This window comes from Scyliorhinus torazame, chromosome 11 (genome assembly GCF_047496885.1).
Source record: "Scyliorhinus torazame isolate Kashiwa2021f chromosome 11, sScyTor2.1, whole genome shotgun sequence".
Taxonomy (NCBI): domain Eukaryota; kingdom Metazoa; phylum Chordata; class Chondrichthyes; order Carcharhiniformes; family Scyliorhinidae; genus Scyliorhinus; species Scyliorhinus torazame.
In genome coordinates this window covers 183,597,472-183,611,173 of record NC_092717.1, presented here as the reverse complement: position 1 = coordinate 183,611,173, position 13,702 = coordinate 183,597,472, and the positions used below count along the sequence as shown (strand labels likewise).

General features: G+C 44.5%; 1 protein-coding gene across 13 annotated transcripts in view; it reads left to right on the top strand.

Moving 5' to 3' along the window:
* The window catches only part of LOC140385700 (uncharacterized), a 661,829-nt gene that overhangs the window by 390,177 nt on the left and 257,950 nt on the right, over positions 1-13,702 (top strand). For 10 of the 13 annotated variants that reach the window (XM_072468125.1, XM_072468135.1, XM_072468131.1 and 7 more), the window contains 3 exons: positions 4,982-5,089; positions 5,815-5,925; positions 8,819-8,923. In XM_072468125.1, coding sequence (XP_072324226.1) covers positions 4,982-5,089; positions 5,815-5,925; positions 8,819-8,923 — 324 coding nt within the window. The remainder of the gene's footprint in view (positions 1-4,981; positions 5,090-5,814; positions 5,926-8,818; positions 8,924-13,702) is intronic. The other 3 variants (XM_072468137.1, XM_072468133.1, XM_072468129.1) reach the window with 1 other exon arrangement.

Here is a 13,702-nt window from a genome sequence, read left to right as displayed (position 1 = left end):
AACCCAGAGCCCTCTGCACCTCTGAGCTCTGCAATCTCTCACCATTTGGATAATGTTTCTTTTTTATTCTTCCTGCCAAAATGGACAAATTCACATTTATCTGCAATATACTCCATTTGTCAGATTTTTGCTCACTCACTTAACCTATCAATGTTCTTTCATAGCCTCATTTAGGTCCTCTTCACGATTTAGTTTGCTACCTACCTTTGTGTTGTCAGCAAATTTAGCAACCATACCTTCAGTCCCTTCATCCAAATAATTTATATAACTTATAAAAAGTTGAGACCCCAATACTGATCCCTGTGTCACAAATTGCCAACTAGAAAAAGACCAATTTATGCTAACTTTGTTTCTTGTTGGGTAGCCAGTCTTCAGTCCATGCCAATATGTTACCCCCTACACCATGAACCTATTTTACTCAATAACCTTTGATGTGGCACCTTATCAAATACCTTCTGGAAATCAGTACATCCACCGATTTCCCCTTTAGCCACAGCACATGTAACTTCTTCAAAGAACTCCAATAAATTGGTTAAACATGATTTCACTTTCACAAAACCATGTTGACTGTCTGATTGCCTTGAATCTTTCCAAGTATCCTGTTATAACATCTTTAATAATGGCCTCAACATTTTCACAATGACAGATGAGGCTAACTGGCCTATAGATTCTTCTTTTCTGTCTCTCTTTTTGAATAAAGGAGTTACATTTGCTCTCTTCCAATCTAATGGAACCTTTCCGAATCCAGTGAATTTTGGAAAATGAAACCCAATGCACCAACTGTCTCAATAGCCACTTCCTTCAAGACTCTAGGGTAAATTCCATCTGGACCACGGAATTTGTCAGCCCGCAGCACAAACAATTTGTTCAATACCACTTCCCTGATGACTAATTTTCCTGAGTTCCTCCCTTCCATTTCTTGATTTATAGCTATTTCTGGAATGTTATTGGTGTCTTTTACAGTGAAGACTGGTGCAAAATATCTGTTTAATTCATCTGCCATAGCCTCGCTTTCCACTATCAATTTCCCAGACTTCTAGGGCAACACGGTGGCGCAATGGTTAGCACTGTTGCCTCACAGCACTGAGGACCCAGGTTCGATCCCAGCCCCGGGTCACTGCCTGTGTGGAGCCTGCACATTCTCCCCATGTCTGCGTGGATTTCCTCCGGGTGCTCCGGTTTCCTCCCACAAGTCCCGAAAGATGTAGTTAGGTAATTTGGACATTCTGAATTTTTCCTCTGTTTAACTGAACAGGTGTGGAAACTAGTGGCTTTTTGCAGTAACTTCATTGCAGTGTTAATGTAAGCCTACTTGTGCCAATAAAGATTATTATTAGCTGTTTTATTTTAGATAATACTGCTCTCATACCAAATCATAATGAGGTTCAGCATGGACTTGATGTGTTAAGTGCATGTTTCTATCCTGTCACGATTTTTAGGATTCTATGAGCTGTTTTATTTTAGGTAATACTGCTCTCATACCAAATCATAATGAGGAAAACAGCTTGATCTGTTTCTCAAGCATTGAGTTGAAGAGTTATGTGTAGATCATTGTAGAAAATGATTGTGTGACACCAACTGTAGACTAATGTCAATCCAAAATGGTATGGAGCCTCCCTAGTGCTATGGTCAAAATATCACTGAGCAACTGCACAGCATTCTGAGGGAGGAAGGTGAATAGCCAGAAGTCATGATTCAATAAGGTGGATAGAAAGAGCGATGTGATCCTGAAGGCTTATTTTTAGGGAGCTAGGAAGGGACTAACAAAGTGGACATCAAAGGTAGTAACCTGGATTATCCTGGAGCCAAGTGTGAGTTAGCATAAAAATAGAAGGAGCGAGCAGGTGATTGCATGGCTGGAGAGATGTCACCGGAGGTAGGTCTTTTGATTCCTGAAATATTGGGACCAGTACTGGGCAGGTGGGACCTGCACAGATTGGACAGATTGTACCTAGACAGGGCTGAACCCAATATATCACAGGGCAGTTTGTTAATCCTGCTGAAGAGGATTTAAACTGATCAGGATGGTAACTGGGATGCAGCGTTAGGAAGAGGAAACATGGTACACAAAGGATTGGGAGGGATAGATAGAATTGCAGTAAGAAAGAGTACTGCATTATCTGTGGGTCAGAGGAAGGAGCAAATGCAGTAGGATCTAACTCTGCATGTGCAGAAATGCAGCGTGTGGTAATAAGATTGGTGAGTTGTAGGCACAAATAGTCACATGGGAATATGAAGCATAGCTTAAATATCCCTGGGTACATGGGGCGGGATTTACCGGTTCATAGATCATAGAATTTATAGTGCAGGAGGAGGTCATTCGGCCCATCGAGTCTGCACCGGCTCTTGGAAAGAACACCCTACCCAAGGTCAACACCTCCACCCTATCCCCATAACCCAGTAACCCCACCCAACACCAAGGGCAATTTTGGACACTAAGGGCAATTTATCATGGCCAATCCACCTAACCCGCACATCTTTGGACTGTGGGAGGAAACCGGAGCACCTGGAGGAAACCCACGCACACACGGGGAGGATGTGCAGACTCCGCACAGACAGTGACCCAAGCCGGAATCGAACCTGGGACCCTGGAGCTGTGAAGCAATTGTGCTATCCACAATGCTACAGTGCTGCCCTGTTGATCATGCTGGTGGGAAATTCTGGTCCCACACCGGCACACTGGTTTCTTGGTGGCAAGGGGTGCTGTCAATGGGAAATCCCACAGGCAGGTGTCCGCCTCCCCCGTCGAAAAAAACACGGTGCGGTGGTGGTAAATCCCGCCCCAGGTATTCAGGAAAGCTGAGGAAGGAGAAAAACATGGAGGGATGGCATATTGATTAAGGAGAATATTGCAGTGTTGGAGATGGGGGCTGATGTCCTGGAGTGGCCACGGCCAAGATCCAATTCATAGAATCACAGAATTGTCATGGTGTAGAAGGAGGCAGTATGTGGTAATAAGATTGTGTCTGCTGCACTGGCTGTCCAGGTGAGTGTTATGACTTAGCACCATTCCCCTGCCTTTTTCTTGTAACCCTCCACATTGTTTCTATTCAAGTAATCACCCATGCCCTCTTCAATGCCTCGATTGATCCTGCGTGATCCTGCGTCCATCACACTTCCAGCCAGTGAATTCCAAACCAGGACCATTCATTGTGAGAAAAGGTTTATTTCCCACATCACACTTGCTACTTTTGTAAATCACTTTAAATCTGTGCCCTCTCATTCTTGATCCTTGGTTACTGTTGAGAAACATTAGAGGTACTGTTCAGTGTGTTCTATTGGTTACAAACTAATATCAAAGATAAAGGAGCAAATTTGAATGGAAATTACAAGAGGTACAAGTACATAGAGTAGTGATAGGGGACTTCCTAATATTAACTTAGATAGCAATAATATCCAATCAGAGAGGGAGAAGGTTTCTGAAATGTGTTCCGAATAATTTCATAGATTTCATAGAATTTACAGTGCAGAATGAGGCCATTCGGCCCATTGAGTCCGCACCGGCTCTTGGAAAGAGCACCCTATCCAAGCTCACACCTCCACCCTATCACCATAACCCCACCCAACCCTAAAGGCAATTCTGGACACTAAGGGCAATTTAACATGGCTAATCCACCTAACCACATCTTTGGACTGTGGGAGGAAACCAGAACACCTGGAGGAAACCCACGCACACACTGGGAGAACGTACAGACTCCGCACAGACAGTGACCCAAGCCGGGAATTGAACCTGGGACCCTGGAGCTGTGAAGCAATTGTGCTAACCACTATGCTACCGTGCTGCCCAATGTTTCTGATCAGTATGTTTCAGATCCAACAAGGAGGGAGACATTGCCAGATATGATTCTGAAATGGCATGGGTCAAGTGGATCAAGAATCAGTAGGGGAACATTTAGGGAACAGTGATCATAGTACCATCATTTTTAGATTGGCTGCGGAAAAAGACGAGCAATCTGGAACAGCAACCGAGTAGGAATTATTTAAATGGGATGAAAATGGATCTGCCTTGTGTAATAAGAAAACATCTGTGAAGAGAAACAAGTGTGCTGATGACAGATCATTTTGACCTGAAAGGTTAACTCTGTTTCTCTCCACAGATGCTGCCTGACCTGCTGAGTATTTTCAGCAATTTTTGTTTTTATTTCTGTCCTGTGTGAATATGAATGAAAGATTGGTAGGGAAAGCTGTAACAGAAGTTGCATTCCCACAAGGGGGGATGTTAGAATAATTGAAGTCAGAGCTCCCTGGATGACAAAAAGAGATAGAGAATAAGATCAAGAAGAAAATTCTGATGTATGACACATGTCCGGTTGATAATACGAGTAAGCAGCCCGGGTCACTGTCCATGTGGAGTTTGCACATTTTCCCTGTGTCTGCGTGGGTCTCACCCCCACAACCCAAAGATATGCAGGGTAGGTGGTTTGGCCACGCAAATTGCCCCTTAATTGGAAAAAAAAGAATTGGGTACTCTAAATTTATATTTAAAATAAAGATAATACAAGTAAGAACCAGGATAATATATAAAGTTCAGAGAGGCAGTGAAAATGAGAGAGACAAAGAGAATGAGAAGAGAATGAACAAAGGGAAATCCAAAAGTCATCTATAGGCATATAAATAGTAAGAAGTAGGGTGGGGCAAATTAGGATGGAAAACTAATAAAGCTCAATTTTCACAGTAACTTCATTGCTGTGTTAAAGCAAGCCGACTTGTGACAAAAAGATTATTTTATTATTTGTCATTTTCCTGTCCAGGCAGAGGTGTTGAATTCCATTGTAGTATATTGGGGTGCGAACTTATGAAAGACTTGAAATGTAGTCACTGTTTAATGTGAAAAAAAACCTCCCTACCACGAAAAACCTGAGCTGCAGGTCCATTGCACGTTGAGCTGCTCATATCTGTTGCCTTTATTATATGCTAATCATATTTAGTTGTTCAGATTTTAATGAAGCAAAATTCCCCCCCCCCCTTTGACTACCTGCAGAAGAACTGTCAGTTGAAGGGAAGAGAAGCCCTGAATTGGCTCCACTACCTTCTGAAGAAATGGCTCCTCCACAAGAACAAATGCTTGATATTTCATGGCAAGCCACAGGTATAAAGCGGCAATGAACTATTGTGTATTTGACTTGCTACAACACAACGTGATGGTACCTAACGTACCGGGACATTCATCAGACTGCCTTGATTTAATCAGTTCTTGAAAAACTCTTTTTTCATTTCTCAGTACTAGTTGAAGAAACAACTACCATCTCTTAACTTTGAAGTCTTTCCTTTTGCCTCCTTCCTATAATATTTTTAGTCTCATCATCTTGTCTTCCTCAAATGAAGCTCTTGCATCTTATTCATTCTTGAAGCTGTATTCTTTAAACTTAAATCTGGCATAATTTTAATGCTGCTGCTTTATCTTGGAGTTTCTTCTAGGAACTGCCTTGTAAATCTGGAAAACACACGGGGAATCCTTGTCTATAAAGGTGATCCCTCTAACTTTTAGCCTCCAAGCTATTCCCTGCATCTGTTGCAAACTTGCTTGTTGTCTCTGCCTGTTTCTATAGTTAGTGCGTTTCTACATATGTATGCTCATCTATTTTCCAGTAAAGTTCTTGGATGGTGGTTGCAAGCGGGGATATTGACTTAAAAAATAAATCCCCTTTGAAGCCTGAAGATGCAGTGCACGGTTGTTGCCAGATTATACCTACATGGCACAGTGCAAGAATTTAACCGGGGAAAACTGATCTGCACTGCTTAGAATTTTCCAATCATATTCAAAAGATGTTGCCTTTTACTTTTGACTTGCAAACCTTTATTGTATTTGTGCAGATTCCATGGCTTCAGTCACAGCACCCTTAGCATTTGAAGAAGACCTTTGGGCTAATCAGGAGGAAGTAACAATTAGCAGCACCACACTTTCACCGGCAGAACCAGAATCGAGTAGGTTGAATGAAATTGTAGCAACTATGCACATTTTGCTGATATCTTTTCTGAATTATTACTTGTTTTGAGGCGATGACCCTGGAGGTCTTTAAACGGCTCAAACTTCCAACTAGCTTAAGACCAAATTCTGTGAATCATATGGTGATGTAGTTAAGAATTTCAATGATTTCAATGATTTGTGGAACTGACGTGTATAGATCATAAAGGCGCTGGTCTCTGAGCTTCCTAATTTCTGCTGTGGTAACAACAGAGGTGCTGTAATTGGATTCTGCATTTCTGTGCTTAGGAAAGATGGGATTGATGGTGCTAGGGCTCATCAAATAACTCCTAATGGCAAAAGGATGTGTGTGTGGATGTTGGGTTAGGATGGGATTGCGTATTGAGTGAGTCTTCACTTCCTAATAGCCTGCATACACATATAAAATAAATCAAATTGTTGTTGATGTTAAATATGCACTAATTATGGTGCCAATAAATTAGACCATTAACTTTAAATTGTCAGTACACGAGTAAAGAGTGAGGTTGGGAGAAATGTATTTATGCAGAGGGCAGTTGGACTGTGGGTGGCACAGTGGTTAGCATTGCTGCCTCACAGCGCCAGGGACCCGGTTCAATTCCAGCCTCGGGTGACTCTGTGGTGTTTACATTTTCTTCCCGTGACTGCGTGGATTTTGTCCGGGCGCTCCGGTTTCCTCCTACAGTCCAAAGAAGTAGGTAAATTGCCCCATAGTGTCCAAAAGGTTGGGTGGGGTTAGGGTGCTCTTTCCAAGAGTCGGTGCGGACTCAATGGGCCGAATGGCCTCCTTCTGCACTGTAGAGGTTCTATGATTCTATGTATGCTTCAAAACAGATGGTAAAGGGTTCAAGGGAAAGGCCATTGTATACTTTTATTGGAACAGTGCATGAATATTTGAAGTAGCAGTAGATACTGCTACTTCAGTAGCGAGGTGACCGGGATTGCCCTTGACAGCAAGACAGGGTTTAACCGAGTGAGGCATCAGGAACCTAGTAAAACTGGAATCAGTGGGAATCTGGAGGAAGCTTTGCTGGTTGGAATTCTATCTGGCACAAAGGAAGGTGGTTGTGGTGGTTGGAGGTCAATCATCGTCTGCATGGGTTTCCTCCGGGTGTCCCGGTTTCCTCCCACAGTCCAAAGATGTGCGGGTTAGGTGGATTGGTCACACTAAATTGCCCTGTAATGTTTAAAAGTTACGTGGGGTTGCTGGGTTACAGGGATAGGGTGGGTTACAGGGATAGGTGTGGGCTTAGGTAGGGTGCTCTTTCAGGGCCGTTGTAGACTCGATGGGCCGAATTGGTTCCTTCTGCACTGTAAATTCTATGATCTCAATTCCAGAATGTTACTGCAGGAGTTCCTCAGGATAGTGTCCTAGGCCCAACCATCTTCAACTGCTTCATCAGTTACCTTCCTTGCGTCATAAAGGTCAGAAGTGGGAATGTTCACTGATGATTGTACAATGTTGAGTACCATTTGCAGCGACTCATACTGAAGCAGTCCTTGTCCAAATGTAGCCAGATCTGGACAATGTACAGGCTTGGATTGACAAGTAGCAAATAACATTCGTGCCACACAAGTGCCAGGCAATGATCATATCCAGCAATAGAGAATCTAACCATCGGCCCATGACATTCAATTACTATCACTGAGTCCCCCCACTATCAACATCCTGAGGTTACCGTTGACCAAAAACCAAACTGGACAAGCCATATAAATTCTGTGACTACAAGAGCAGATCGGAGGCTAGGAATCCTGTAACAAATAACTTATTTCCTGACTCCCCAAAAGCCTGTCCACCACCTACAAATCAGGAGTGATGGAATACTTTCCACTTGCCTGGATGAGAGCAGCTCCAACATCACTCAGGGCAAAGCAACCCTCTTAATTTTCACCTCTTCCATATATATGCACTCCTGACCAACAGTGGCAGCCATATGTACCATCTACAAGATGCACTGCAGAAACTCGCCAGGGCTCCTTAGGCAGCACCTTCCAAACCCACGACCATTCCATCTAGAAATCTTGGGTAGCAAGCACATAGGGACACTACCATCTAGAAGTTCTCCTCCAAACCACTCAGAATCCTGACTTGAAAATATATTGCCATTCCTTCATCATCCCTGGGTCAGAATCCTGGAACTCCATCTCTAACACCACAGGGACTGTCGCGGTTCAAGAAGGCAGCTCATTACCATCTTCTCGAGGACAATTAGCGATGGGCAACAAATGCTGCCCTAGCCAGTGATGCCTACATCCCATAAATACATTTTTAAAAAGGTGAACAGAATAGTGAAATAAAAGCATAATGCAATGTATGCTGGAAATCTGAAATAAAAACAAAGTGCTGGAAATCAGCGGAGAGAGAAATAGTTAATGTTTAGAATCAAATATAACTACTTCAAAACTGAACAAGGGTACAAATATTGAAAGTGGGGATGGGGAGGAAGAGCAAAAGTGAAATTCTAGAATAGGTTGCAGGAGAGATTTACTGGCAAAGATGTCATGGAACAAAAGGCAAAGAGAGTCTTAATGATTGTAGCAAAGAGGCAAAACATTTGTCCAGTTGAGTGACTGTTGGAAGAATGAATAGCTGCATCCAAAAGCAAAACACAGAAAACACGACTCAAACTGGCACATGGCAAAAATAAAGAATCAAAATGGGGGACAGGGTTCATTGTTTGGAATTGAACAGAATAGTTGATTAGCTTTGGATTGCTCTAATAGAAAGTTGGCATGAGCATGATGGGCTCCAGTGCTGTAAACCTCAATTTTTAATGCAAAGTTGGCAATGACACCACTAACTGACTTTGTGTTTGTAGTCAGAAACGGTGAGTTGAGATTTGTTTTTGTATAAATCTGTCACCCTGTTTGTAGTTACAGAATCTACAGTAAATTTGATGGTTGACGTAAAACTATGGGAAAAAGAGGAATCATTGACACCAGCTCAGGAGCACATACAGTCTACACAGGACGCAACAGGTAACCAGTGAAATTTAATATACAGCATTACTTAGACTGCACTAGTAACCTTGTGGGTAAGTGCATTCTGTTTGCTGCTGAGTCACATGTATCCGAAGGACCTTGGTTCAATCCCATGTTTGTGCTGAGTTAACTATTCCCAGCAAGTTAGAGTTGCAATTATATTAGGAAAGGAATTAGCTCTGGTGATTATCCCATGACTCCTACTGAAACAGTTTGGAGGACTCGGCTGCAATATTTCCACAATTGATTTTTCCCAAAGGACTAGCTGCCTGGGCTCACACACGAAGAGTGGTCACTTGAGCAACATAACCCAATACAATCAATGTCCCGAGAGCTGTACCCTAGCAAGGAACGCTTGCCTTCTGGAGAGGAGTGGAACATATTTAGGGGGAATAAGAAATTGAGATACTAGCTGAGATAATATCACAATAGTTCCTTGGTTTATGTGGAAGCGCTGTGCAGGGAATAAAAAATGTGAAATGTAACAGGCCTAGGTTGAAACTGTGTTCCTTTTGCTGTAATGTATATTTTTTTTATCTAATATAATTATAAGAATTCGCTATGATTTATCCCAGGGGGACACGGTAGCATAGTGGTTAGCACAGTTGCTTCACAGCTCCAGGGTCCCAGGTTCGATTCCCGGCTTGGGTCACTGTCTGTGCGGAATTTGCACTTTCTCCCCGTGTCTGCGTGGGCTTCCTCCGGGTGCTCCGGTTTCCTCTCCCAGTCCAAAAATGTGCAGGTTAGGCGGATTGGCCATGCTAAATTGCCCTTAGTGCCCAAAAAGACTGGGTTGGGTGGAGTTACTGGGTTACAGGGATAGGGTGGAGGTGTGGGCTTAGGTAAGAGTGCTCTTTCCAAGAGCCAGTGCAGACACGATGGGCCAAATAGCCCCCTTCTGCACTGCAAATTCTATGTCTATTACTAAGGAATGGTATGTTTGCTTTTTAAATTCATTCTTGGACATGGATGTCACTGGCAAGGCAAGCACTTATTGCTCATCCCTATCAGTATGGTTTCCTAGGCCTTGCAGAGCACAGTTAAGAACCAACCACATTGCTGGTTGGGTCTGGAATCACACAGGCTAGAATGGGTAAGAGAAACATTTTCTTTCTTGAAGAGCGTTAGTGGTGCATTTTTAGATGCATTTTTACTACAATGTGGTAGCTCTATGATTACCATTACTAATACTAGCTTTTTATTCTAGATTTAAGTAATTAGCTGAATTTGCCTTTCTTGGCTACCTTGGTGCAATTTGTTTTTTATTCATTCATGGGACTTGCCCTTCTCTTATTATTCGTGAGTGGGCAGTTAAGAGTCAACAATGTTGCTGAGGATCTGGAGTCATAAGTAGGCCAGACCAGGTAAGGATGTCAGATTTCCTACCCTAAAGGACATTGGTGAACCAGATGGGTTTTTATTTAATTCCAGATTTTTATTGATTTCAAATTTGGCCATCTGCAGAGTATTACTCTGGACCTCTCTTTGCTAGTCCAGTGACAATGCCACCACCTCCCCTTCTCCAGATCATTATTCCAAACCTCTGGACTACTAGTCCAGTAATGAAGCCACCATACTTATACCCTGGGCTTATGATACTGAACCAGGAACCCAGAGATCATGAGTTCAAATCCCACCATGGCAGCTGTGAGATTACATTTGATTTTAAATCTGGTCATTTGTAACTTGGCATCTGAAAATTCATGATAAAAACTATTGATTTATTGTGCAAACCAAAGGTCTTTGATAGTGTCCTGAAAGGAAGGAAATCCCAACCCATGTGGGGCTGATCTGCATGTGACTTTTAGCGCACAAGGTGGTTGACTCTATGGACCTTACCCACACCATGTCAGAGCAATAAATGTGATCTTGTCAGCATCACCCATACCATAAGAATAAAATAAATATAGATGCTCCTTGAATCATACATGAATTAAATAATTTTGAATATTACACTTGTGGACTAATTGTGATACATAAGTTAGGGTATAGGAGGGGGGCCTGATGGCCAGTCTGGCACTTTACTAGGAACCTGAACACCTTTCCCTTGCGTTTCACAAAATAATATACTCTGAATTCCGATATAAGGCAATAAATAGCACCTCTGAGCATTGAGGTGATACTCATAAAACTTTCCAGTATATTTTATTGTTCTATCAGTCTTTTGTTTGTAATTGTCCACTCTTTTACTTCCCTCTGCACTCTATGATAACACAATGCAATGCTCTCTGCAGTAGTTCATTTAGTGATACAAGCCTTGTATGTTGCAACTTTAGAATTCTTGCTGAGGGCAAATGCAACATGAAAAGCTTTTTTCAAACAGAATTTTTACATAACCAATAACAGAAGTGTAAAAGAAGAATATTTAACAAAACCAGGTGGTTGTTATCATTATACAAAAAGAGAATATACATTAAATGAACAGTTCCCCACCTAACCCCCCCCCCAACCCGGATTGCTGCTGCCGACATTTTAACGCTCTCCTAGAAAGTCGAGGAATGGTTGCCACCGCCGGGAGAACCCCAGCAAGGACCCTCTCAAGGCAAACTTTATTCTCTCCAGGCTGAGAACCCAGCCATGTCACTAACCAAGGTCTCTACACTCAGGGGTTTCGCGTCTCTCCACATTAACAAGATCCGTCTCCGGACTACCAGGGAGGCAAAGGCCAAAACCTCGACCTCTTTCGCTTCCTGCACTCCCGGATCCTCTGACACCCCAAAGATCGCTATCTCTGGACTCGGCTTCACTCGTGTGTCCAAGATCCTGGACATAGACTTCGCAAAACCCTGCCAGAATTCTTTAAGTGCCGGGCATGCCCAGAACATATGGACATGGTTCGCTGGGCTCCCTGAGCATCTCGCACAGCTGTCCTCAACCCCAAAGAACTTGCTCATTCTTGCCGTTGTCATGTGTGCCCAATGTACCACCTTAAACTGAATTAAGCTGAGCCTGGCACACGATGAGGAGGAATTAACCCTGCCCAGGGCATCAGCCCACAGGCTCTCATCCAGTTCCTCGCCCAGCTCCTCCTCCCACTTGCCCTTAGGTTTCTCCATTGGGGCTCCCTCCACCTCCTGCAGTTCTTGGTAGATGTCCGACACCTTCCCCTCCCCTACCCAGATGCCAGACACCACCCTGTCCTGCATCCTGCGAGGGGGTATCAATGGAAATGTCCCCACCTGTTCCTTGAGAAAGTCACAGGATTGGAGGTACCTGAAGGCGTTTCCAGGGGACAGGCTGAATTTCTCCTCCAGCGCCTTCAGGCTAGGGAAAGTCCCATCTATGAACAGGTCCCCCATCCTTTTAATGACAGCCTTGAAACCCCCCATCTATCCTGCCCGGCACAAATCTATGATTATTCCGTATCGGGGTCCAAACTGAGGCACCCTCCTTCCTGTGGCTCCTCCACTGACCCCAGACCCTCAGTGCCGCCGTCACCACCGGGCGTGTGGTGTATCATGCCGGCGAGAACGGCATTGGTGCCGTTACCAGTGCCGCTAAGCTGGTGCCATTCCATGACGCCGCCTCTAGCCGCTCCCACGCCGACCCCTCCTCCATTACCCATTTCCTAATCATGGCCACATTAACCGCCCAGTAGTAGCTACAGATGTTCGGTAGTCCCAACCCCCCCTTCCCTCCCCCCTCCCCGACTGCGCTCCAAAAACAGTCTTTTAACTCGCGGGGTCTTGTTTGCCCACACAAATCCCATGATAATCCTGTTCACCCGCTTGAAGAAGGATTTGGGGGTGAAGATGGGAAGGCACTGGAAAACGAACAGGAATCTGGGGAGGACCGTCATTTTCACGGTCTGCACCCTTCCCGCCAGGGAAAGTGGGAGCATGTCCCACCTTTTAAAGTCTCCCTCCATCTGCTCTACAAGCCGAGATAGATTGAGCCTGTGTAGGGCATCCCATTTCCTAGCCACCTGTATACCTAGGTACCGAAAGCTCCTCTCCACCATTTTGAGCGGGAGCTCTCCCAGTCTCTTCTCCTGACCCCTAGCGTGGAATACAAACAGCTCACTTTTCCCTGCGTTCAACTTGTACCCCGAGAAGCTCCCAAAGTCCCTTAGGATCTGCATGATCTCCCCCATCCCCTCTAGCTGGTCCGAAATATACAATAGCAGGTTGTCTGCGTAGAGCGAAACCCGGTGCACCTCCCCCCCCCCCCCCCCCCCCCCCGAACCAGCCCCCCTCCAGTTCCTTGAAGTCCTCAGTGCTATGGCCAACAGCTCAATTGCCAGGGGTGCTTTGTCCCTCGGTGCAGCATAAAATACTCCGACCGTAGCCGGTTCGTGGATACACTTGCTACGCGGGCCTGATACAGTAGTTTGACCCACCCTATGACTCCCTCACCAAATCCAAACCGACCTAACACTTCCCACAGGTACTCCCATTCCACCCGGTCAAAGGCTTTCTCTGCATCCATTGCAGCCACTACTTCTGCGTCCCCTCCTTCTGAGGGCATCATGATAAAGTTTAGGAGCCTACTCACATTTGTGTTCAATTGCCTGCCCTTGACGAAACCCGTCTGATCCTCATCAATCACTCCCGGGACACAGAACTCTATTTTAGTAGCCAAAATTTTAGCCAGCAGTTTGGCATCCACGTTCAGGAGCGATATCGGCCTGTCGGACCCACATTGAAGCGGATCCTTCTCCCGCTTCAGGATGAGCGAGATCGAAGCCCACAACATCGTCGGGAGGAGCGTTCCTCTCTCCTTAGCCTCGTTAAAGGTTCTTAGCAGGAGTGGGCTCAGCAGCTCCGAGAATTTTTT